The sequence below is a fragment of the Amphichorda felina genome (assembly GCF_050947745.1).
Source record: "Amphichorda felina strain 45539 chromosome Unknown scaffold_6, whole genome shotgun sequence".
Lineage (NCBI taxonomy): Eukaryota > Fungi > Ascomycota > Sordariomycetes > Hypocreales > Bionectriaceae > Amphichorda > Amphichorda felina.
In genome coordinates this window covers 56,615-81,295 of record NW_028145044.1, presented here as the reverse complement: position 1 = coordinate 81,295, position 24,681 = coordinate 56,615, and the positions used below count along the sequence as shown (strand labels likewise).

General features: G+C 54.7%; 7 protein-coding genes across 7 annotated transcripts; 2 read left to right on the top strand and 5 right to left on the bottom strand.

Annotated features, from left to right (window-relative positions):
• Positions 1-348: 348 nt before the first annotated feature.
• On the top strand, positions 349-1,947 carry ACO1O0_005847 (cytochrome P450; the record flags this gene model as incomplete). Its single annotated transcript, XM_083195254.1, has 1 exon — positions 349-1,947. One exon carries the CDS (start codon positions 349-351, stop codon positions 1,945-1,947), a length of 1,599 nt encoding a protein of 532 aa, XP_083048270.1.
• Positions 1,948-2,095: 148 nt separating this feature from the next.
• On the bottom strand, positions 2,096-3,007 carry ACO1O0_005846 (class I SAM-dependent methyltransferase; the record flags this gene model as incomplete). The annotated part of the gene is made up of 1 exon (XM_083195253.1): positions 2,096-3,007. The coding sequence occupies one exon, from the start codon at positions 3,005-3,007 to the stop codon at positions 2,096-2,098; it is 912 nt and encodes a 303-aa protein (XP_083048269.1).
• Positions 3,008-4,566: 1,559 nt separating this feature from the next.
• Positions 4,567-5,539, top strand: ACO1O0_005845 (PQ loop repeat-domain-containing protein; the record flags this gene model as incomplete). The annotated part of the gene is made up of 4 exons (XM_083195252.1): positions 4,567-4,844; positions 4,903-5,189; positions 5,240-5,288; positions 5,341-5,539. The coding sequence occupies 4 exons, from the start codon at positions 4,567-4,569 to the stop codon at positions 5,537-5,539; spliced, it is 813 nt and encodes a 270-aa protein (XP_083048268.1).
• A 309-nt stretch (positions 5,540-5,848) lies between these two features.
• ACO1O0_005844 (uncharacterized protein) lies at positions 5,849-8,642 on the bottom strand (the record flags this gene model as incomplete). Its single annotated transcript, XM_083195251.1, has 3 exons — positions 5,849-5,857; positions 5,914-8,148; positions 8,316-8,642. The coding sequence occupies 3 exons, from the start codon at positions 8,640-8,642 to the stop codon at positions 5,849-5,851; spliced, it is 2,571 nt and encodes an 856-aa protein (XP_083048267.1).
• Positions 8,643-15,415: 6,773 nt separating this feature from the next.
• Positions 15,416-17,814, bottom strand: ACO1O0_005843 (uncharacterized protein; the record flags this gene model as incomplete). Its single annotated transcript, XM_083195250.1, has 9 exons — positions 15,416-15,570; positions 15,624-15,716; positions 15,885-16,018; positions 16,078-16,172; positions 16,240-16,397; positions 16,457-16,834; positions 16,897-17,153; positions 17,214-17,593; positions 17,659-17,814. The coding sequence occupies 9 exons, from the start codon at positions 17,812-17,814 to the stop codon at positions 15,416-15,418; spliced, it is 1,806 nt and encodes a 601-aa protein (XP_083048266.1).
• Positions 17,815-21,046: 3,232 nt separating this feature from the next.
• Positions 21,047-22,528, bottom strand: ACO1O0_005842 (major facilitator superfamily domain-containing protein; the record flags this gene model as incomplete). Its single annotated transcript, XM_083195249.1, has 1 exon — positions 21,047-22,528. One exon carries the CDS (start codon positions 22,526-22,528, stop codon positions 21,047-21,049), a length of 1,482 nt encoding a protein of 493 aa, XP_083048265.1.
• A 733-nt stretch (positions 22,529-23,261) lies between these two features.
• On the bottom strand, positions 23,262-24,261 carry ACO1O0_005841 (heme-dependent oxidative N-demethylase family protein; the record flags this gene model as incomplete). The annotated part of the gene is made up of 2 exons (XM_083195248.1): positions 23,262-23,751; positions 23,810-24,261. 2 exons carry the CDS (start codon positions 24,259-24,261, stop codon positions 23,262-23,264), a joined length of 942 nt encoding a protein of 313 aa, XP_083048264.1.
• Positions 24,262-24,681: the final 420 nt, after the last annotated feature.

Below are 24,681 nucleotides of genomic sequence, written 5' to 3'. Positions count from 1 at the left end.
TTCGTGTATGAATAATTGAGTATTACATACGACGTAGGACTAGCGTGGGAAGATGACATGCAGTTCAACGTTACGACACTAGACTAGCTGCGAAGACGAAACATGGAGGTCTTCCGCTGACCTCCCTTCCAGCCCCCTGCTTGCAGTATGGACATGGAGTTGCCAACGACAGATCATGTGCGGGGCACGCGCAGAGAATCGTAGAATCGTGCCTCCCACGCACAGCTGTGTGGCTGCGACTCTCATTGAGCATGCTACCTTACTCTAACTTCTCGCGTGGTAGAGTGTAACAGGGCACCAACCTCCTTCTGCGAAGCTCTGCTGACGATACGACAAGATACAGCAACAATGTTCGACTTGACCCGTCCCGCCGTTCTGGCCCCCATGACACTCGTCATCGGTTATCTCACCTATGTGCTCTGGCAGACCGTCTGGCCTTCCCATCTCCCAAACCTCCCTGTCGTGGGCAGCAAGACTGGCGACTGGCTTCCACTGCTGCAGGCAAGATGGCGCAATTCGACAAATTATCGCGCCGTGGCCGACGAGATGGATACCACGTACAAGGACCGGCCATGTCTGGTGCCAGTCGGCGGCAGCGAGACCATTGTCCTGCTCCCGGCCTCGGAGACGCAGCACATTGCAGACCAGCCTGACTCTGTGCTTGATATGCCTCAACCCATGATCCAGGGCCTGCAGTTCAGGTACACAGTCCGGGACCAGGTCATCATTGAGGAGCCCCTCCACCAGAAGACAGTCGCCAGAGATCTGACACACCAAATTTCCTACCTCGTCGATGACATGGTCGAGGAGACAGAGTGGGGATTCGAGAGATACTGGGGCATGGACTCGTCTGGCTTCATCGATGTGGCCGTCTACGACACGCTGCGACGGATCATCGGCAGCGTCACGAACCGCATCTTTGTCGGCCTGCCCACGGGCCGCGACCCAGCCCTAGTAGATGCTGGCATGTCATACGCCGCCGCATTGCCCCAGGAGGCCGGCAAGCTGAGGATGTACCCGGCGTTTGCCAAGCCCCTCGTGGCCCCCTTCTACACCAAGAGGACCAGGGCGCATACGAGAGCCTTTTACAACATCCTCATGCCCGAGATCAAGCAGCGTCTGCAAGAGTACGACGACCTACACCACCAAGCCTCGTCTCCGGAGCATGGGGCTACTCGCGGGGGTGCCCTCAAATCAGACCGCAACGACTTCCTAGCCTGGTCCATCCCACAAGCCAAAGCCCACCGCGATCCGAGAATGGCCAACCCCGATACATTGGCGGGACGAGTCCTGATGCTCAACTTTGGAGCCATCCACACCACGTCCTTCACGCTGACCCACGCCGTCTTCGACCTCTTCAGCTCCACGCAGGCCAACGTCGACGAGCTGCGGAGCGAGATTTCCACCGCGCTGGACCAGCACGGCGGCCAGTGGAGCAAGAAGGCGCTGCAGCAGATGGACAGGCTCGACTCGCTCGTCCGCGAGGCGCTGCGCCTCAACATGGCCAGCACGTTTGGCGTGCCTCGCCTCGTCGTTGGCCGGGACGGGTTTGTGACGCGGTCCGGACTGGTCATTCCCAGGGGAAACATTGTCGCCGTTCCGGGCAAGAATATCGCCAGGGACGAAAGGCTGTACGACGATGCGGGTACGTTCAGGCCCTTCCGGTTTGCCGAGAAGCGCAAGGAGGAGGGCGTAGAATTTATCAAGCGGGCGAGGCAGGCTGCGCCGACTACTACGGCGGAGTTTCTCCCGTTTGGACATGGGAAGCACGCCTGCCCGGGGCGGTTCTTTGCCGTGACCGAGATGAAGCTGATTCTTGGGTACATGGTGATGAACTACGATATTGAGATGCTGGATGAGCGTCCAGCGGATATCTATGCTGGTGTGGCAAAGCTGCCGCCGATGGCGTCAAAGATACGAGTTCGCCGGAGAGAAAACGGCATGTAGGCGCCGTTGGTATACAGTAGATGCAGTCGCAAGATGACAGCTACCCCTTATGATTGACGAAACTAGATAATGGGCCCCACTGAGATGGAAATGTCACTTGTAATAGCAAGTCTAGTTAGAAGCTGTTTCATATTCTGAGCAAATACCATCACTTCCTACGAGCCAGCACCATAGACGCTTGGAACGCAAGCTCCAGCTGCCCACCCGCTTCCTCAGCTCCCAGTACTACTTCTTTCCAATCCTCGCATTGCCATGTCTCATCGGGCGCTCCGAGAAACTTTTGCAAGATTTGCCTAAGCTCCTCGGCCGACGCCGTCCTCTTCCACTCGGCGTCCTCCCATCTCTCCTTGACACAATCCCCCACCTGGCTCGGTGCCTCGCCGAACCGTTTCGCTATCGATGCCGAAGCCGGAAACCCCCTCTCGTCAATATTGATCTCGATCCGCCGCACATCTCCCCAGAGCTCGCTGTCGAAGGGCACAAAGTCCATTCCCGAATTGCTCTGGGAAAACCCAAGCCGCCACGCCGGATGCTGGATCATCGAGTCGGGCGTGTTGTTGCCATAGTCGTCGAGCAGGCGCGTCTGCGCATCCTGCGCCCGCTTGCTGTTCCTGATCTCCGGGAATGGCAGGTAGAAGATGGCGGCAAATGTGCCGCCAGTTCGTAGACTATTAGCTATGACGGGCATGCCCTTAGACATGTCCACCCAGTGCAGGGCCTCGCAGCAGCAGACGAGGTCGATGGATCCGTTGTCCAGCCAGGGGTCTTCGGCGACTGTGTTGTTGAACGTAAAGTCGACATTTGGGTGGCGCTCCCGGAGCATTCTCTCGGCGAACTCGAGGTGCTCCTTGCCGGGATCGGAGAGGTAGATACGCTTGGCATCTGTCCGGGTGGCCAGGTCGTGGGAGGCGACTCCGCCGCCGGCTCCGACGTCGTGGATGGAGTCCAAAGGCCCTTGGTGGTAGTTGAGCCAAAGGTTCCACATGGACGATGGGTAGGGTGGACGGTGTGTCATGTACTCATCCCAGGAAATGACTTTGGTAAAAGGCAGTGAAGACATGGTTGCTAAGGTTTTGCGCACCTGTGTGCTGTCCTCATCCGTGCTCTGTTCGGGGTGCCAAACGTGGAAGGGAAACGTACATGTATGGTGCCGATATACTTGCCGGACAAGCCCCGCGTGCTTGGAATTATTTTTGTACAATGACAGTTTGTTTCCCACGTGCAGCTGGGGAAAGGGTTCCTTGGCATGTTGGAGATTACCCTGAGCAACGTTGCATCATATGCATGCGGATTTGGAGAAACTGTGGAAGTCCATATGCTCAACATCAAATGCCTCGCGGTTTGACCTGCACTGCGCCTGACAGGGTAGTAATGAGGCGCTGGACCCTGCAGAACACTAGACGCAATAGTCTACGCGTCTAACTCATCGTTGGTGTATTCGTATGCAGTCTGTCTATTGATAGCAGTGAAAAGTCCCTACCAGTGACCAGTCTGATACCGATATCCGTCTAACCCTAAGACAAACCCCCTCAACAGCCAAAGCCAGCTGCGCTTTTACATCTGAGTCTTGCGGGGACTCGGTGTTCGGGACGTTGCCAGCACGCTGCGGGGTGCAGGAGTAGCGCCCTGTCGTGGTGTTGCTGGTGGCATCGCAACATCACAGGATGGTCTGGATGGTCTTGGTATTGGGGAGTGTTGTATTCAGACTGCTATTATTGCGTGTCGGGAATATGACGGCAGCGGTTGGGAAAGAGGAGGGTGTACGGTCGCACATTAGACAATGTCCGCAACAGCTGCAATTATGGAAAATCCCTACATCGCCGCACCGCAATGTATACTTGCATAGATCAAAGATATCATCAATCATACGCCATCTCGCGCTGCTACTATCTATATATCAAATAGTAGACAGTATCTGCCTCTGGCTGTTTTTATGTGGGCTGTTGCTGCCTCTGACTACGACGGCTGCCTCTAACTACGACAGCTACCTCTGACTACGGCGGCTGCCTCTGACTACGACGGCTGTCATTGACTGGGAGGGCTGCCTTGACTAAGAAGGCTGCCAGTGGGATTGGAGATGGGTATTGACTCGGGGGGCTACATCAATCTCCAAGGATAAACGTCCTTGGCCTTCTGACTGATTTATATTGGTGATAATTCTGAGATTAATGACTCTATACATCTTTTCACTGATATCAATGAGCCCTGAGGCTTATTGACAATTTCCCAATCGGGTAATTTCCTCCCTTGGCTCAGCGGCTTGCTCATCATACAAAGACTTCCGGATAGACTTGCCCAATGTGGATCCATCGGATCCGGGTGCGGCATCGGAGGATGCGGACGACGGAATTTACGCTCGGCGACCTCCGGGTTTAAAAGTGGGCAGCTTTAAGTTGCCGTACCCTTCAACGAGAGGCTTTTCACGTGATTTGATTTTTTACGGAAAACCGGCTGCTTAGGCCTCAGTGGCTTGCGGGTCGGGACAAGCTCCGTCAATATAATACGCGGACCTGGGAAATCAAAATCAGCCTGGGCTCCCAGACCTCCATTGCCACAGATTAACCTCGCCCACGGCCCAACCTTAGCGAGTGCTACACAGTAGCAACCCCCACGAGAGCCATGGCGCCGCAGACCTCGATCCCCCTCGCGGCGACCATCCTCGGGCTGATTGGCACCGTCCTGTGGTGCATCCAGCTGTGCCCCCAGATATGGAAGAGCTGGCGCACAAAGTCGACCGAGGGCGTCCCCGCCACCATGATGCTGCTCTGGAGCACCTCGGGCCTCCCCTTTGGCGTCTACGCCATCTCCTCCAACTTCAACATCCCCCTGCAGGTCCAGCCGCAGTTCTTCTGCCTCTTCTGTCTCATCAGCTGGGGCCAGATCATGTACTATTCGCAGTATGTGTGCCGTATTCCACCAACCTGGGAACACCTCCCTGCTGACTGTGAGTTGTAGCAACTGGTCTGCTCGGAAGGCCTTCCTAGCCTGTGCAGTCATCCTCATCCTGATAGCGGGCCTGCAGGTCATGCTGGTGTTGCTCTGTAGGGGACCGTACACGAATGGAAAGGGGTGGGCAGAGGGATTCATGACCTTTATCGGCATCATGGCCTGCGTCATGCTCGTCTCGGGCTATCTCCCCATCCCGTCAGAGCTCATGAAGCGGAGGGGCAGGTTGGTCGGCTTCAGTTTTCTCTTCCTGGCCGTCGACTGGTCGGGGGCCTTCTTCTCGCTCATGTCTCTCGGTAAGTGATAAATTGCCGTCGTGGGATACCTGTGGGGCTAACCGAGGTAGTGGCTCAAAACACATTTGATATAACATTCGGTGTCCTGTATGCTCTCGTGTACGTTTCCCGCCTCTCGGATCCCTGCATCTCTTCTTGCTAACATCGTCAGTGCCGCGATTGAGGCGAGCATGTTCATTTCTCATGGGATATGGTTCCTGCGGACAAAATCGCTGCGTGCGCGTGCAAAGGAGGCCGGCATGACGTTTGACGAGTACCCAGAGGCCATTGAATGGCAGGACCAGGGCGTGGACTGGACACCCGAGACATTGATGGCAAGGTTTCGCCGGAAGAGTAGCTCTAGCGAATAATTGACACCTTGCAATTGATGCCAAGACTACCTATGTGCTGCACATCACCCACCTTCCTCAGACAGGGCAGATTCTCTATATGGTTATTGGGATGTCAAATCTCAGGCCCTCGAGGCAGTCGTAGCGACGACAATAATTCGAGACGGCTAATGTACACTGCACAGTCGGAGGGCGCTTCAATGCGATTCCAGCCTATGAGAGATCAATGGAATGTTTTTATTATGTCTTTGATATGTTCCATGTTCGATAAACAGAGTTACACGCGCGCTAATGTTCTATTTCGAAATAACACGTCCGTTTGCAATGAATCTAATACAACTATGTTCCCGTTAGTACTAATTCAAAGCAGCTGAGAGGAGAGGAGAGTAACTTACCCAGTTCAACACCAAAAGACCGAGAAGCATGCCGGCCATCCTGATCCTCAAGTCGTTGAACCACGACTTCTTCAGCGGCACCCGTCGCATCATTGATTTGAGCCGCTGGCTCATCTGGCTAGACGCAGAGTCCATCAAAGGCTCGGCGTCGGCCTTGTCCTCGACATCATACTCCTCGGTCTGATCCGGGCTCGGGCCCAGATCGGCCGTCATGAGCTTGACCATCTCGCCAGTCGCATCCGCCACGCGCGAGCTGATCCACAGGAAGACGGGCGCGACGAGGATGAGGTGTCTCCACCGGTCCCAGAGGAGGCTGCCGTCTCCCTGGAAGAGGTCGAGCAGCAGGAGGCCCTTGGTGTCGGCCGCGAGGAAGATGTGGAACTGGAGCGTGAAGGTCTCGAGGGAGCACTTGCCGAGCCAGGCAAAGGCCCGCGAGTACCAGGTGCGTGCGTGACTCGAGACGTTGCGGGCGGCAATGAAGGCGAGGATGGGGATGAAGGACACGAAGGGGTGGTATGTGTTGTAGCCCTGCTTGTCCGAGGCGAGGCTCGCAGCACCCCACCAGTACAGGCCCATGGCGACAATCCCGGCGATGCCAGGCACGGCATACATGCTGGTGAGGATCTTGTTGTACAGCTTGGTCTTGACCGAGGCGATCCCGACAAGCATGCCAATGTAGACAATGAAGCCATCGAGCCCTAGGCGGAATTTCCACTCGTCCAGGTCCCACTCGATACGGCAGACGACGCGCAGGGCGACGAAGATCCAGTCCATAATGGGCGTCCAGAGCATCAATCCAGGCATGATGATGGCGGAAATGCCAATCTTGGCGAGGAGGGCCCACATGTTGTCGTTGTACTTCTGCCCAATGGCGAAGACAGCGTAGATGATGACGAACCAGAAGCTGACGAGGGGGGCAAAGTAGTAGAACATGTAGTCTGTGTTCATGATGTAGGGCAGGGCGCAGGAGAGAAGGTTGAGACGCAGCATGACGGCCGCGACTCGCTTGAAGGAAAAGTCCTTTTTGGCGACAAAGAAGACGGCGTGTCCAAAGCCGCTCTGGAAAAGATAGGCAGCGACCATGAGGCGGATGGCGATGTAGACGTTGAGGTCCCGGGAGGCGCCGGTCCAGTGGTATATGAGAATGGCAGCCTGCATCCAGCCCTTCCACTCGTCCGTCTGGTCTCGAGACAGGGGCTTCATGTCCTCGAGGGTGGTAGGACCCGTGCTTTGGGATCCAGGGCGAGCGGGAGGGGGCTTTGACTTGGTCACTGACGCCAAGCACGCAATCAGGGCGAGCAGCGAGAGAAGCAGAAAATCGGCTGGGACATATTGCTTGGAGCCCTTGGCAAAGGCCTGTGTTCGGTCGGCCCAGTAGCAGTACAGGAGACCGGTGACAAAAATGCCAGCATTGAGGTTGAAGAAGGAGGCGCACGGCTGGCCCGAAAAGAGGGCGCGGACTTCGGCGACAAAAGCGACAATGACATACGCCAGGCCCAGGCTGAGAATCAGGAGCTGGACAGCAGGTCGAGAGCCATAGTCGGTGCAGCAGGTCCGCGCGTAAGGATAGCTCCTCTTACGGTCGAGCTTTGCATTGCAGCGCAGGTTGAGGAGGATCTGGGCCTTGGTCTCGGCGACACCATCGGTAACATGGAAGCCGTTCTCAGGGTCGGCAATGACATGGGGCTGGTCGCGCTGGAGGGCTGGGAATGACCAGAGCATACCAATGTTGGTCTCATCCTCCATCTCCTCGAGGTATTCGTCGATGGCCTCGATCTCGCCGGGCTGGGAGGCAATGCCCGTCTTGCGATAGTCGGGCATGGTGTCGTAGAAGGGAGCAGCAGGTGGACCCAGGTACAGCTCGTTGCCAACGCCATCCTCGGGGTCCATGGGTTCGGAGCCAAAGGCAGGCATGTCCTCCTGGTGGACAATGTGGGAGATGTTGTTGAAGACGTCCTTGAAGTTGTCGAGCGAATCGCCCACCTCCATCTTGGCGGCGAACCAGATGCCCACGCCCATGAAGATGAAGGCAGCGCCCTTCTGGTCCTTGGGAGCAACAGGGTTCAGGCGCTCCTGGCGGTAGGTCTCGAGCTCGCGCTGGACCTCGTTGCTGGCCTTGCCGGGCTCCATGAGGGGATCCCAGACCTGGTACAGGCGGACGCCATCAAATTCAATGTCATGGATACCATGCTTGTCGCTCGTCTTCTGCTGCTCGTTGGCCAAGTCCCTGTCGAGCTGCATCCATCGTCAGTCAGATTCAGTTGTTCATAGCAAGCCGCGGGTGACTGTGGGCCTTTGTTGCGGACTTGTGGTTCGGGCCCCAACCATCTCTGATCTCGTACTGAGCCGATCTTGATTGAAGGATCCTAGCCACTCACCACAACAAAGCCAGATTCACTTACCAGGCGTCCCATGGCCCAGAAAATCTGCCGCGTAGTCGAGTCGCCAAAGAAAACCATGTGGCGGCCCTCCATGCAGTCCTTGATGTCGTCGTTGTCGTATTCGTGCATCATGCACCCCTGGGGCTGCCAGTGCTCGAAGGGGTCGCGGTCGCCATTCTCGTCGGGCTGGTCCAGCCAGGTGCCATCGTGGAGGAGAGCCTTGCAGCGATAGGGGTCATCACTGAGGTTGAGGTAGTTGATGGCGATGCCGGCGGCGACAACCAGCGTCGCCAAGAGCGACACCACGCGAGCGATGGTGTCGACTGGGGGCCGAACCCAAGCGGCCATGGTGTGCCAATGTGCCAATGTTCAGTGTCTTGCGCTGCCTTGGCGTTGCTGCCACCGTGCGGCGTCAGACCAAATACCCCAGAGCACAGCGAGAGGACGCTTGTAGAGCGCCTGGGCACAGCAGATGATAAAGGAGTGACAGACTGGCCCGGATCGCAACAAAGAAAAAGCCAGTTAGAATGGCAGAGATTGATGTTAGCAGATAATAATTATGGAGGGAACGAGAGAGAAAATTGGAGAGTTGGCAGAAGGGGCCAAACTGACACCTCAGCAGGTCGTCCAACGGCCCAAAGGCCGGTTGACGGGCTGCCGCTGGGAATCGGCCAGGCGTCGACGATCTGTGTCTGTGCGAGGTGGGTTTGACCTGGGTCCAGCGGTCCACAGGGAAGCACCAACATGGACAACGGGGCCCCTGATTCCCTGGCTGCTTCGGATACGGATACAAGTACGGAGTACGGAGTAATACGGATACTAGTGTTGCCATGTAGCAGCCCCTTGGGGGCGACTTGGGGGCGTTCCTGGTGCGAAATTCCCTGCATCGGGTCATCTCCACAGCCAACATGAACGTGGACAGTGCCCGACAGAGTCGGACCAGCTCAGGATGAAATAATAGGCTGTTATCGGATTCCACATTCTCCCAAGGCGAATGGCTACCAATCTGAGCCTGGTGCTAACAGCAATGCAGGGGGATCGTGGACGAGCGGTACTGTGTAACTGTGTACGGAGTACCTAGTGGTACACTGTCGATGTCACCGATGTGACCCATATTCCAACACAAGCACCATGGAATGGAATGGATCATCCCCGTGGATGTTGCCTCCAAATTGGCATCTTTGGACCGCGAATAGTATTATTAATTAGTACCCGGAGCCCCGGTTATTCCTCGCCGTTCGCTCCTTTGAATCCTGCTGCATCCGCCAGCACTCGTGGCCCGCCGTTGAGCCAGCATCGTTTGTCTTTTCTTTGCCCATTCCAGAGATCAAGGGGGAAAAGGCTTGATTTCAAGGGGAACCACTTGGCTTCGTCTTGGTTTCAGATGTGGGCCCAGGAACGCAGAAGAAGTGAAACCCACTTGGTCCCACTATACCCATTGGTCCTGGCAGTGGCTATCCGTACTACAGCCAATAACGCTTCCTCATCTCGTAGTGTCATTCATCCTATTGGATCATCGGTGTTGCATGCTTGTTTCTGGCCAAGGTCGTGCCCACGGACCCCCACCAACCGGACCTGGGCAAATTGCATGTGGTTGCATGTTTGACTGGTTGCCAAGTAAAAAGAAGCGGCACGGAAAGCTTGTCTGGCGGCAGTTGCAAAGTACACACGGACGAGAGCATGCCGATGACTCGTTGGCTCATTGCATGTCGTGCTCGATGCATTTAAAGCGCCAACCACTCATTTGCGAGTACGTACGAAGTACCTACTATCAGTACTACGAGTATCCGTACACTCGAACCCCCAGTGCCTGCTTGATCCAACTGCGTCGACTTCGGATCCACTATCGCGCGCTGACCAGATCGAACACTTAGCCGGGTTAGGTGCCGTTGGTATTACGCTCACAGCAGTTTCTGGTTACGGATACTTGGCCAGCTAGGTACAGGTAGTACTTTAGCTCATCTCTGCCAGGAAGCCACGACAGTTGAATTAAACAGAGTGCTGGGATGTATGGGTCAGCATCTGTCTGCAGTGCGGATACTCGTACGCCCCAATGCCCCTACGGATATGGGCACCATTGGACGAACCAAGTCTTGTAAGCATTCCGAGTACTGCTTATGTACTAATGGTAATCCTCCTGCAGCCGTGCCGTATTATTGCTCCGTATTTGCAGCCTTCTAAGGCAGGTACAGATATCCGTAACTACGGATATTCGTATTAGTATCCGTGTTACCTGCTAAGATTGACACAACGCCAGAACGCCACGGTCGCCACCTCATAATCCGCGCTATTACGGAGTACACCAGGCCTTCACCAACCCCGGCCCCTTGCCTGGACCCGCTGACAATGCCGTCATGAGCGTGATCAGAGACAGATGACGACATCACCACAACTCTCCATACTGACAAAAACTGGCGGTACGACTGGTTTCAATGATGACTACGGTAACGTATACCAATACACTGCGGATAAAACTGCATGGTACGAGCCGTACTAGTAGAGGTGCGGCAGGCGACAGCTTCGCTTCGCTGCACAATTTTCATCATCCACTATATCAAGTAAGTATGCCAGCGATCCCAGTGCGATGCCACCGAAATGTTACAAATGCAGTCTTAAAACCAGGATGAGGTTCCGTAAGCATCAGTGGTTTGATAAATGAAGACGTACGTACTGGTACGAGGTACGGTCATGCCATGCTGCCCCTCATAAATCCCTTATCCATCAACCACCACTATAAATTTTGGAAAAGTAACGATTAGTGTTTGAGGGTATCGTTCCATGTGGCCGGTGTAGGGTAGTTGGATACGTCGGTAGATGGCGGGGTGTACGTAATGCTCCGTAGTAGTCGTAACAGTCGTAATAGTTAGTTAACTATTGGCAATTTCGGATAGGATACGAATGTGTAATTCGTATAGGGAACATATCTCGCCAGAGTATTATTATAAGAAATGCTATCCAACCTTAAAGGGCATGTGTATTCTTATTTCTTTATTTATGTTAGGAGTTGTTCGCGATATTTTGTGGCCTTGATTTATGTGCTGAGCATAAATGTGGGCTATGAGACCACCTAACCCCTCAAGTTCTCAAATCACGAAGACAGCGCCACAATACAGAGTACCGAGGTAGTACGTATACTGTTACTAGGCATGTATAGCCCCTATCCCCATCCTTGCAATGTGGCGGGCGATCGTGATCTTTTCTCCCACTACTTTGTGGGGCGCTGGGGAATTTGGACTGCTATGAAACGCGTCTCATTACCCGTGTGGAAATACGTACACACGCACCGCCTGGCGACACCAAATCCTCGGCGAACGCTGCCAGCCTGTCATCAGCATTTTGGCTTGCACTAAGAGTACATAGTATGCCTTTGCGCTGGTCTCTGGACCCTAGCCTCGTAGTACGGATACTGGTACTATTACGATGCGGGGGTTGGCCGCTTTCCCAGGCCCGCATCGGGCAGTCCCTAGGTGCGTGGACCGGCAACTGAAGGCGGCGGTTAACTGGGGAAGGGTTAGGTGGCCACGGAGCCATCGCCATCATCAAACTTCCCGCTCAGGCCCCCGTCACTGATTGGCTATATGGCCGGCTGGGCTGCTGAATCCAGGAGAACCCAGTGAAACGGGAATATACGAGGTGCTCTTGGATGGCAATAGTATTCAGGCGGCCCTTGATGTTGCACCATCTGGTTCCGAGGGGGAAGACGGCAAGTATTTCGACATTTTGTCCTTCGACCAATCTGGAGTCAACAACACGACGCTCGACCTCCGGTGCTTCTCGAGCACGAACGAACGACTGGGATGACTGGAGATTATTCCCGTTTGATGGCTTGCTGTGGCACTCGGCGAGCATCGCATGGTTGGAATGGGCTAGAGCGGCTGCCCTTGGGGCAGGCTGTTCGCATGGCGAGGACGAGACGGGTATTTCTAGCACGCCATATCCCCTGGGCAGGGCCAAGGATATATGCTCCGTGTTATCGAGGCGAAAGGCAAATGGACAAGGCAAGCGAGCGGCTCTTGAACGGAGGGGTACCACCCTGGGCACGAAAAGCTTCAATACCCGGGGATGAGCTCTGGTACAATACTCGGGTCTACTTTTGCAGCTCTGCATCCAGATCGCGTGCACCGGATGGTAATTGACGGCGTCATTGACCCGGCCGACCACTACGCAGGGGCATTGAGGACGCAGTTAGACGACCCCAACAGGATCATCTCCAAGTTTTCGGAGGACTGCTTCTAAGCTGGGTTACGCTGCCCTCCATTTGCTAACTCTTCCGTAGACCCCGTCGAGGACCGTCTGAAATTGACCCTTGACTCTTACAAGTATGAGCCGGTTCCGTCACCTTGACCTCTGATGGAATGGCTGGCCTGACGTGGTCACCTACGCGCACACTTTCTACTCCTGGCAGCCGTGTACCTGCTCCTCGTTTCGACCGACATATGTTTCAACATGCTACTGTCGCTTGAGGATAGAGAGCCGACGCCCGAAGCTTTGACGAGCATTGTTGCTAGGAGACGGGCGCTTTGACATTGATCTGCGTGTCTGTCCGTCCGAGGGTTTCGATGCTGCTATATCATACATTTCGGGTATAGGCCCGATTCAAGTCATAACATGCATGAATACTGGGGGAAATACAAAATTAACCCGCGTAGGATTCGACGTGTATGTCGACCACCTCCTAGGCTAGAGCCGATGGATTGGACCTAGCTGGGCTCGCAATAAGTTTGGTTGCTTGGGGCTTACGGTGCAGCTAGCGTAGAGGCCTCGGCTAGGCTTTGAGGACGACGGGTAGCATATGTCTCACCCTATACTCATTATTGGAAACACCCACGATACTGTCAAACCGTTGCGCAACTCCCACCGTGTTTCGAAGCTGTTTCCCGGCAGCGTGGTTCTACAGCAGGACTCGCAAGGTCACTGCTCGCACTCGACGCCCTTACTGTGCACCACTAAGGTGATCCGTGAATACTTCTGGGCGGGCCATCTTCCACAGACATGCACCGTGTGTGTCTCTATCCTGCGTCAGCTGTTTGGGGGCTAAGCCGGAGCTCCCCGGTGCTAGTTTGCCAACGACGAGGATGCGAGGCTGTTGAAGAGCATCGTGGAGTTGGCGGATCCTTTTGACGATCGAAATAAGCATTTGAATTCTCAAGCGTGAGGCAGTCGAATCAGATCGGAGTCGGGGATGATTTGATTGATGTGGCAGCGAGTGGATAGCCTGAATGCAATGAGCCTGTGAGGGGAACGGTACATGTCTATTATATTCGTTGCGGTCTTCTACAAATAGGTATATAATTATAAACTCAAGTATCTTATCACTTGAAACGATAGATACGTGTTTTCCAGCTTCCCGGTGCTGGCCAAGCAGGCAGCATCGATTAACGGCGTCGTTGGATTCGAAGGAGTGGCAAGAGGGGCGGTGCCAAATCATGTGTCCGTCGGGCTCTCCGTTCAATCGGAAAGATGACACGTGTATTGGAGGCATTACGTAGTGATTGACATTGCGTTTGCTACGTATGAGGTTGCATCTTACACACCCAATTGCCTGGAATATTAGTAGTCGACCTTGACCCTACTTAACCCAGCGACCGCCTTGAGGGACCAACAAACTAGCCGCCGCATCCGTGCCGAGACAAGAGATAAGAGAACATGGATCACGCCTCGAACGAGGCAATCTCGCACATCCCGGCTGGGCGGCCAGGGAACCGCGCGGAAGACGGGGGAAGCGGAGACCAACATGCCCAAGGTGCCCAGCGTCCCCAGCAGCCTGACTTGGATCCGCCAGAACAAGATCGCAATGCCGCGCCGGGGAGAGTCCAGGCCAGGGATGCGTTTGGTACATGGGGCTATTACCTGGTCGCGGCCTTCATCGTGGCTGTCGTTTCCTACATCGCTGCCACCAAATGGTACGGCACCGGTCGGACTGCCGAAACCAACGGATATGTCTGGACCGTGGAGAGTGAAACCAGGACTGGAGATGCCGTCCATGTCACTGTCAACTACCACTCGCAGAGCCCACCTAGCACCCTCAGCTGGGGCTGGAGATGGTGTTCCTGGTTCTTTCTATACGTCTTGGTCATGAATAGCGCCCCTCGTATCTTGGTCTCGGCCGGAGAGCAACTGCGAATCATAGTCCCACCAGGTTCGCTTTTTTCGCCCATTATCTGGAGCGATGAATTGGCTGGGGTCATATACGCAGGAGCGTTGGGGTTTGTAGCAGTGGGTTTGAACAATGTCATGATGAGGTATCTCTACGGCAGCGACTGCGACTTGGGGACATCTCGCGTGTACCTCCCGTTCAAGAACCGCGAGGATGTCAAGGTCGCTGCGAGGGCATGGGGCAGCCTAATGCACAAGTACCTGTACGTCGTGGCGGCTCTGGTCAAGTCGGGCGTGCGACCGGTCATGTCCACCTTGCAATATGTAGCTCTGGGGCTGACTGTCGCGGCGTTGTGCGCGTGGGACTTGTTGAGCATCCCTTGCGTCTCCAACACAGTCTTCCGGAACTCTGCGCTCTATATTTTGCTATTGTGTGAATGCCTTTGGCTGTGGGGATGTTGGAAACACGTTACTGAGGGGAACAAGGATGCCTGTGTCTCCTTGGTCTGGCATCTCTTGGTGCTCATTGCTGTGTGGGGGGCTCCTGTATAGTAAATCTGAAGGGCCTAGAGTGACAATGACACCGGGCGAGTTAGGTAGGCAAAGATTATCAGACGACCATCAGGGATTTCGTTCTCAAGATTCATATACTATGTATGATCCCGGGAAAATATTATACTTATCAGATCACACATACATGTATATAGTTCGGTGCTGACCTGAAGATGGCATGGTATGCATTATTTAATAATATAAACTTTCTCCAACCCAGGCCTATTCCCGGGTAGAGCCAACAACCTCAGAGTATAAGCCCTGCTCCGAAGAACTGATGCAGGGAGTCTAGTTTAGATATTTGGAACTACTGCAGACTCCCAAACAGAGATGAATAAAAAAGACATTACGAATCTGGTATCTTTCGTTCACCATCCATGTGTATCCGTCTGTGCAAAGCTCACTCTCTGGAATGAACTCAATATTCTAGAGGGATAATTGTGGGAGCTATGTAGGCTGGGAAAGGAATCCGTCTAAGTCGAGTCATTAGGATCGAGGGGCTTCTCAATCTCGATGATCGGCGGAGGCTTAGTAACTCTCTGGCGGAAAATGTGCCGCTTAACGAAGTAAGGAAGCCACACTTTGATCTCATAGCCAATATAATCCTTGGTAGGAACCGAGAAGACCTCTGTGAGAGACGTCAGAGGGATTCGGATTTGGGGCGGGGGAAGGTCAACTTACGATCCAACTCTTCGAGGGTAAGCTGCTTGGTTTCTCGGACGAAGCAGAATATCATAAACCAGGCGATGAGGTTAAGTCCGGCATAGAAGGCGACTATAACGAATGTTAGCATGTCGCTCGTCGAGTGGCTCCAGAAGAGGCTACTAACAAGCTCCAGTGGCAGTCATGACCGTGGTCATTCGAGGGAAGGTTAAGCCGAGAACACCAGCTAGAAGTTTTTGTGAGCGGGATTCTCTGCCAACCATGGTTTGTCGTTCTCACCAAAAGTATTGTTAATAGCGACGGCCCAAGCCATTCCCTGCTCACGCTGGATGGTAGGGAAAACCTCAGCGGAGTACTGGAAGGCGACTGGTCCCTCTCCTAGAGAGTAGGCAATGGTAAACAGGTATACGAAACTGGAAAGAAAAACTGTTAATTGCGTTCTCGGGGCTTTTAAAGGCTGGTAGAAACTTACAGGACGACTGGTCCAATCTGTTCGCCTCTGACGTTGCTCTTGTTCAGCAGAGACAGACCGGCTGCCAACAAGGTGATGCACATGATAGGGAATGTCTATACAGAGAAAATTATTAGTCCCTTCCACATGGTATAAAGGGTGCTGGGAGGGTGCTCGACTTACGATCAGAGTCAAGGTTCTTCGGCCTTTGGTATCAATGAGGAATAAGGTCGGGATGGTAGCCACGACTTGAATAGCACCATATCCCAGCGACGCGTACAGGGCCTCCCTCTCGCTGTAGCCGACCTGCGTGAAGATACTGGCGCTGTAGAATGATATGACTAAAAGGTGTTAGAGATTAACCTCTCGCACATGAAACATGGGGGTGAAGGGTGCTTACTGTTGATACCGCACATCTGCTGAGCAAGCATGACCGTGGAAGCACCGTAGTTGGCACGTCTAATCCTAGGAATGGTAAAGCAATCCCGCATACGGGTGAAATAGTTGGATCCGACGCTTCCCCTCATTTCCTCCTTGTAAATAACCCATGAATAGTAGTAGTCCCTAGCGCCAATGATGCTGTGGGCTCGCAGGCGATTCATCGACCGGAAGGCCTTGGCGTGCTTGCCGTGCTTCATGAGCCAGCGCGGGGACTCCGGGCAGAACCAGATGCCGGCGGCAAGGACGAAAGAGGGGATGAACGCCGAGCCTAGTTGGAGGCGCCACGCGATCCTAGTGTCCATGACAATGACATTGGCACAGAATCCCAGGAAAATACCTGCAGTTGACAGTAAGTAAGGGAATGAGTTATCAGCAAGGGCTCCAAGGAGGAGAGCTAACCTGCCACGACCCAGAGCTGCCAGAACATGACGAGGGCACCGCGAACGCGAGCTGGGGCCATCTCGGCAGAGAAGATGGGGACGGTGGCGTTCTTGGCGCCAATACCGATGCCCATGACGAATCGGGAAACAAACAACTCCTGCCAGCTGTTTGCGAAGGCAGAGGAGATTGGGGTAGCAGTGAGGCAGAGGGCTGTGAGGAAGATCTCGCCACGGCGGCCGAGGTAGTAGTTGAGGGGATCGACAATGAAGGGACCACTGAGCCACGGGTCAGTCAGTCATGGACGCGAGCAGAAGGCAAGGGATCAGAACACGTACACGAGGCCGGCCGTGAAGAAAATAACCGAGTTAACCAGTCCGAAGAGCCAGTCGTTCCGGGGAGTCTCCGCTGCGATACCCAGGTCCTTGCGGAAGGTCAAATTGGCACCATTGGATCCCGTCTGATCCCATCCCTGGGTGGCGGCTCCGACGGCGCACAATGCAATCGAGTACCAAAGCATCTTGGGGCCATGCCACTTATGGTGCTTCTCGTAGTCGAGAGCGGCCTTCTCATCCTCCGAAAGCTCGGTGATGAATGCGTATCTACTGGGATCGCGGGCGACGAGAGCAGCGCGACCAAACAGTTCGGCGTGCTCGGCCATGTCGTTCTCCGTGGCATAGGCCTTGGCATCGGCGACAGCTTGCTCTGGTGAGACGCGCTGTGGTGGGCAAGGGGGTTAGAGCTGGAGGGGAGGGTGAAGGGGAGAAGGATGGTCAAACTCACATGCAGCGGGTTCTCAATGATATTGAGGGCAGTGGACTTGCGGCGACCAGTTCCGTCGCCTACGGCCACGTCGGGCTGGCCGGCCTCAGTGACCTTCTTCTCTCCATTGTTGGAGTCGTGGGCGACCTCGAGGCCCGAAGTTAAGTCTTTATCCATGGTAGTTCTTGGGTGCTCAGTGAGCGGGAGATACCACAAGCAGGTGACGGGGAGATGTGGACGCGCGAGATCTTCTCACAAAGGTGATGCGAAGCTCCCCTGCTATGGGTTTATATACTTGTACGGCTCCTCCGCACCAGGTCACCCCATTCTCCATCCTTTTCCCCCAAGACCCACTCTGGGGTATTAAGCAGCAGCCAACAGAGAGTCAGCGTTGTCAGAGTTGGACGAAGCAACCCTGTTCCTCGTGGTGTGTGCGCGTGTGCCACAGTGTGCTGCGTGGTGTTGATCGCGACTTCATCACTCAGCCAGACGGTTGCGGTCTGTCGACCCCGGTTCCGGCCCCACCGGCTGGGATCCCTCATGGCACATTGGCATCCTGCAAAGTTCCAACTTCCAACGTGGGAGTGGAAGCACTGGCACGTGAAAAGCAGTCTCGGCCTCTCAGACAGTCTCTCGGGCGAGGATCTCAGACCAGTGCCCCGGACCATCAGAGTTCCAATGCCCGCCAGAGGGGTCCTAACACGACCCTTCGCAACTCAATTTAGAGTCTTGACTGCTGGGCAACATGCTGTTAGGTTTCACGGGTATTAGCGACTGAGGCGTGCTGCACTTGGTGGGGTGGAGCATTCCTGCGAGTAATTTGGATGCCTAACCGGGGGGTTGCCAGGCTCTGCCAGTGGCCCAGTGGAAACCGCTGGTCCTCCGTGCCGAAATTGCCGCCGCCTGTCGGGACGGGTTGAGGTGACCTGTTTGGGCATGATGACGGCAGTTGATGGCAATGTACCTCGTACTCGTACTACGCACTTGCTTGCTCCGTGCTCGCTGCTGGCCTGCTGGCATCATCCAAAACTTCCATGCCGCCTGCCTTTACGATTCGACCACACAAAGTGCGCGGAAGGAGCGATGGCTCCACAGTCCCGGGACCGGGGGTGGAGTGAGAGAGTGAGCCTGTGAGGTGGGCTCACTGGACGGGGTCACTGAGTTGCACTGAGCTCACTGCCTCAGTATTACGCTGGTGGGTGCACTGCGTGTGTGGTTGACGGTTGACGGCAGTGGCCCGTGGGGAGCCCTCAGCACTAGAGGAGCACACTGAACCTAGCGCTGAAGCTCCCTCAGCTCAGCAACGCGAGTCTCTCTCTGACACGCGACAGCTCCTCATCCTTATCCCCGCACTCTACCAGCACACTGTGGGGTCCGCGCATTCCTGAGACAGTGCCATCTGTGTGGTTGCTTTGGGTCTGGTCGTTGTCGACTGGTACCAGGTCTGGGACGGATAATACGGGTTCAACTCTCACCTCTCAGCTCTCGCCTGCTGACGCTTCCGACTAGCCCGGCGGCGCCCAGTGGCAGAGAGTAGTATTACTAGTAACTCGTACACACGCGCCCGGCATTCCTTTTGCCCCCGGTCGCTTAAGGATATTACGATGATGACGGCAGATAGCAACGCCCTGCTCTCTCGCCAACCTGGGGATAACCTTCGGCCACGCATGCTGCCCCATGGGCAGATATGTAACGGCGGGCCCGCTTGCATGACCATCTAGATTCCAGCGCAAGAGGGTCGCCCACTGTCCACTATCCTCTGCCCGGTGTCCTCTGCCCACTGTTCTCTCGGATCCTGCCGGGCCCAGATTAATCGATGATCAGACTCTTTGAGACCTGTCTCATCTCCATACGTGCGCATTTAAAGTCTGGAGCCTGAGTTATTAGAAGTTATTCGGACGGCGACCCCGGAAGCTTGAGTCCAGACCCCCAGGCAGACGTCTTGGTATTCGCCAGAGAACCCGTCCGAGCTTGACTCCCAAGACACAACATCGCTAGGTAGAGAGGGATTGAACCTGGGCGTAATGAGGAAAGCTGAGCAAAGGCCACTCTCTGACATGGCCAAGAAGTGATGTGAGATTGTTTTGCGCATGGACACACATCGCCGACAAGAAGAAATGCCCTGGCGTGTGTTCAGGAGCAATCTGCTCAAAAGCAATGCCTTCCTTTACTTCTCCTTTACTTTTCTTAGGTCGTGTTCCGTTCTGTTTTCTTTTTATTAGGGTTACTCCGCACTCGCAGCCTCGTCTCCCCCAGAAGCGAAGCACGATTGAACCAATTACGGGATAAGACGAAGCCACAATAAAAATCGCCGAACATGGCGGTGGCCATGGCAATGCATGGGTTGGGACTTGAAACTCGGCTGCCTGATTAGGATTTTAAGTTCCCGTGTCGCAAACACAGTTTGTGTCAGCGCGGTTGGCTCAGCGCGGCCGACCTGTCTCTGCTGGTTTACTTTCGAGCTCCAAGCTTTCAAAGTTCAAACACCACAAGCCGCATCCTGGTTGACTTGTTGGCTCGTCCAAGCAGGTGGCCTCGTCGTCATGGATACAGGGGATGAAATGTTGCAGCCTGCAAGCAGCCATCGCAGCCATCGCATCCACTGCAGCCACTGCAGCCACCCAACCACCATCCGCCTTACTGCAGGCGCCACTGATGTCACCGAGGTAATTCGGGACCGCCACTTTGATGCCAAGCTTGCCAAGACGCTTTGCCAAGAACCGTCCAAGAAGCAAGGGTGAAGCCATCACTGTCAGATGGTGGGATGAGGATGCATGGTCTGGTGACTGGTATGCGTTTTTCGTCACAATCCCATATGGCAGTGTTTCTTCAACGATCGGGGGTCGCGCCATGCCCATTTGCAACTGTCAAATACACTTTTGCCATTGATATCCCCAGAGTAGTCCATTCCAAAGACCGGCCACGAGTGCGGGGTGGCCGTTTGCATTGGAGCGAATCTAGGTTTTGGGGATCCTGGGGTCCCCAGACCCAAGATACGGGGACCGGCAGCGGCCAGCACATGTCTCAACTATCTATAGCATCCGAACACATGTGTGCAAAATTCTAACACGAAACCGATCAAAGCCATGCGGAGTGCCATGTTGCACAGCATACCATTTCTCCATCAAGATGCGTCGCATGCAAGGGGCTTCCCGCGCTGTGATTCACGTTTCTCGGAGCACATCCGAGAGCTGGTCCCTGGAGCGCACGCCGAGAGATCGACAATAATATGGATCGTGAAAGACCCACGAATCAATGCTGAGGGGGCTGCGAGAACACTTATTAATGTGGGTTCCCCTTGGACACGCAAAGGCTGCGGAGGGCCTGTGTTGGTCCGTTGGCTCGCTGGCTCGACTTGTGCCATTTGCAACATTGAATTCTAATCCCCCAGCCGTTATGCTTCCGGCCTTCAATGTTGCGGTTGCGCACCCGTCCCCTCCTCCTGATCTGAACGCGTCTGGTGTAAAACCACCCTCTGGTCACCGGCATCGGATCCAGGCAAATTATCCGCCTCATGGGCGTGCAGTCTCAAGTTGACAAACATGCCCCACAGGCCCAGGTCGTACATGATGCGCAGGGACCCCCCAACCACAAAGGCAATCCAGAATCTGTCATTGCCTGCCAGTGCACCGGTCACGGAAGGACCTGTAGCCATGGCCAGTGTTCGAACGGTGCTCGTTATTCCCATGACGGCTGTGCGTTCGTCCGGTTTCACCACTGCCGCGATAAACGCTGCCCGGGGCGCCTGGTCCATATTGTTTAGGCCCATGCGGACGTAGAGGAGTATGATGGTGATGACGAGACCGCTGGGAATAGGAAAAAATAGCACGGCCACGGAGGAGGGCAAATGCGTGAATACCATGGTGTTAAGGAGGCCAATCTTTCGGGATAGTAAGCCGGCAAAGAGCGTAGAGATGGTTGCCAACACGAGGGCGACGGACATGATATCGCCCAGAGCATCCTTGGACAGCTGAAACTTGCGGTCCAGGAAAAAGGTGGTCAGGGTCTGAGAGACCATGCCGTCGGAAAGCGAGTCAACAGCCAAGAGAAACCACAGCTTATACATGACCGAGCGGGTAGGCGAAGAAATCTCAGAGAATCGGCTCTTGGGCTTTGACTGCGCAGCGGTCGGCGATTGAGCACCGGCATCCTCCTCTTGGTCGGAATTCTCGAGCAGGCCTCGGGTAAGATCATCTGCTGGCTCCGAAGTTTCTGTCGCGACCTCGCATTTGCTGCTCATGAAGAAGGCCGACATCATGTTCAACAGTCCAGCGATGATGTAGACCCAGAAGGTCGCATGGTAGGTCTGGGCCATGGTCCAGCCCTCGCGATTCTTCAGCCCATCGACGAATCTCCCTGAGAGCTCCATTCCAATAGCGGAGCCGAAGCTCGAGCACGTCACATACCAGGACAAGACATCGGCTCTTGTATGGGGCGTGGTCAGGTGAGAGAGCGTCGACTCCTCGATGGCTCGGAAGGGTCCAAAGTCGCCACCGCCGACGCTGACAACGCCCACAATGGCGGCGAGGAGGAGCAACCAAAAATTCTCAAAGACGGAGAAGATGGCGCCCGAGAAAGTCATCAGAAGGCCGCCTGCAAAGAGGACGCGGCGGCGACCGAGACCGTCCGCCATCAAAGTCACAACAAGGCCAAGGACGACATCGCCGAGAAGGGTCAGGCTCATGAACAAGCCGATGCGGAAATCCGAGAAGCCAAGCTCAGCGAAGAAAAGGGCTATTGTGAGGGACACTGCGCCGAAGGCAAACATGCGGCATGTTCGCGACAGGATGAGGAGCCACGCGTCGCGCCCTGTGAGGTACACGGAGGCGATGCCGGACTCGTGGTACAGCCAAGCAGCCCATCTGCCCAGCGTTGAGGGTTGGCCAGTCATTGCGGGTGATGGCAGCCGTCCGAAGCCGTCATGAAAGATGGTAGAATGTAGGAGGAAGTCCTAACTGTGGCTCGTAGGGCTGCGATGATGTGAGGTTGGGCCGAGTGACGAATCTAACGATTGTAGCTCCGACCGGAGTCCGAGTACGGAGGCGTGATGCGGGGACAATCGAGAGATCCATGATGCCGCATATCCGGCTTGCATGTTGCACACACAAATGTGCTTTTTCTCCTTCAAATGCATCACAGAATACTTCTGAATGCACATCGGTCGAATATATCTGTATGCTGTGTACCTTCAATTGAAGCCTGCTACCTTCATGTGGTCATCGCTGCCCGTTTGGTGCTTGGCTCGGCGGTGGGCGCAACATTTGGTCCAGCTCCTCCACTCCCAGCCTTCTCCTCCGACTTGTGCATCGATGTTATAATTGACGGGTGGCCGAGATGAATGAGAGAACAATCTGGCGAGAGCCCGCCTATAAAGACCAGGTCAATTACGTAGAGGCTGGCCTCCAGCATCCGTCGTCTTGAAGCAGAGTGTGACAAGGCAGCCTCATGGAGCCGCATCAGCCCATAACGAGAGCGGTGCCGAGAGATCTTAGATTTGGCATCATAGCGCCAGCGCTGGAATGCATTTGGGCAAGGCGGCGGGCAGTAATAATGAGACATTTGATTCTTTCATGATACTGCCTGTGCCATTCGTCTCCCGATAGTAAGTTTCTTAGCTTCAATCATCAACCCCGAGCCACACAACCATTCTTCATCCATTTCTCTTCCCACCCAGGATAGAAAGGGGACTCATCCAGCGTCCGGGGCTCCCAGTCCTTCTGGATCAAACCCTTCTTGATCTGGAACCTCTCGTATTCCGCAAGTGTTGGCTTCGCCACATGCTCAACATGCCAAGTGCCTTTGTACTTCATTATGCTTTCCTTGCCCTCGTTAAGGACCTTGAGCAGCAAAGAGGGCACATAGGGCTCGTCACGAAACTCTGTAAGGGGCGTGAAGAGGGCCTTGAAATTGAAGATGACGGCCCCAGACAGCGGAAGCCGCCGCAAGGTCTGCCAGTCAACTCGAAGGTAAATATCTTCCGGTCGCAGGGAGGGATTCTGCGTCTCTCGGTGGGCCCAATCGGGGTGATCTGACGGGAGGTACAATGGCTGTCCGATTTCCAGACCCCAAGATGATCGTTGGATGGGGGACGAAGTTTTCATATTGACGAAGAACCTGCGCTTGTTAGTCTTCAATTCACACCACTCATAAGTTTTGCATGCGCCAGCATTACCGGTCAAGACTAAAGAGTAGTTTGTTCTTGAAGTCCGGCACGGGCTCGTGAATGCTTTCCATATCGGCTCCAATTTTCGAGGCAAGATTCCAACCGACGCTTGAGCAAATGATTCCAGCCCGGAACACGTAGCGGCCTGTGGTGTCGTCTCGCAGCACAATGGAAAAGTCCTCCGGGACGTTTTTGAGGAGCACCAGGAGCGGCTCTGTTTCTGTCAAATCTGTCCGAGTACCCAGGATGTGGTTCACGAGCACGCTTCCTTTGAGTTGGAAATGCTTTGGATAGCGGGCGCAGATAAACTGCAATACTGTCTCCATAAGTTCTTTGCAGGCCAGTTCGGATCCAGGCAGTGCCCGTAGTACATCTTCCCCGTGCTTAGCATAGAGATCATTTCTTTGGGAAATGCGCTCCCGATAGGTATTTTCTAACTCAATCCAGTAGTCCGTGTCCATTTTGTGATGAGCTATCACCAAGTTCAGCGCCTGGGTTTTATAGAGACACATCAAACATACCCATGGTCTGATGATAGTTCCAACGAAAGGGTCTATACGGTCGTGGCATTGCTGTATCGATATTGAAGCCCATGGCAGGAGCTGGCAGCGAAACCCCCGAAAGTGTTGCGTAGTCTGGGAAGTCTCCCAACTCCCTGACTTCTCCGACGGTGAATCCGCTATAGATGGATAATGACGGATCGGCGAGTCGATAATCAGCGTTCAACTTTAGACACTCGGCTTTTGATAATGCTACATTGGATTCCGACTTGCAGCCAACACCGGGTAAGACTTTGACAAGCTCTGGCCGTTGCGAAGGTGGGAAGACATCTGAATAGCTTTTCTCAGGCCCTTCACGTTGGTTGGAACGTGCAGTCAGTG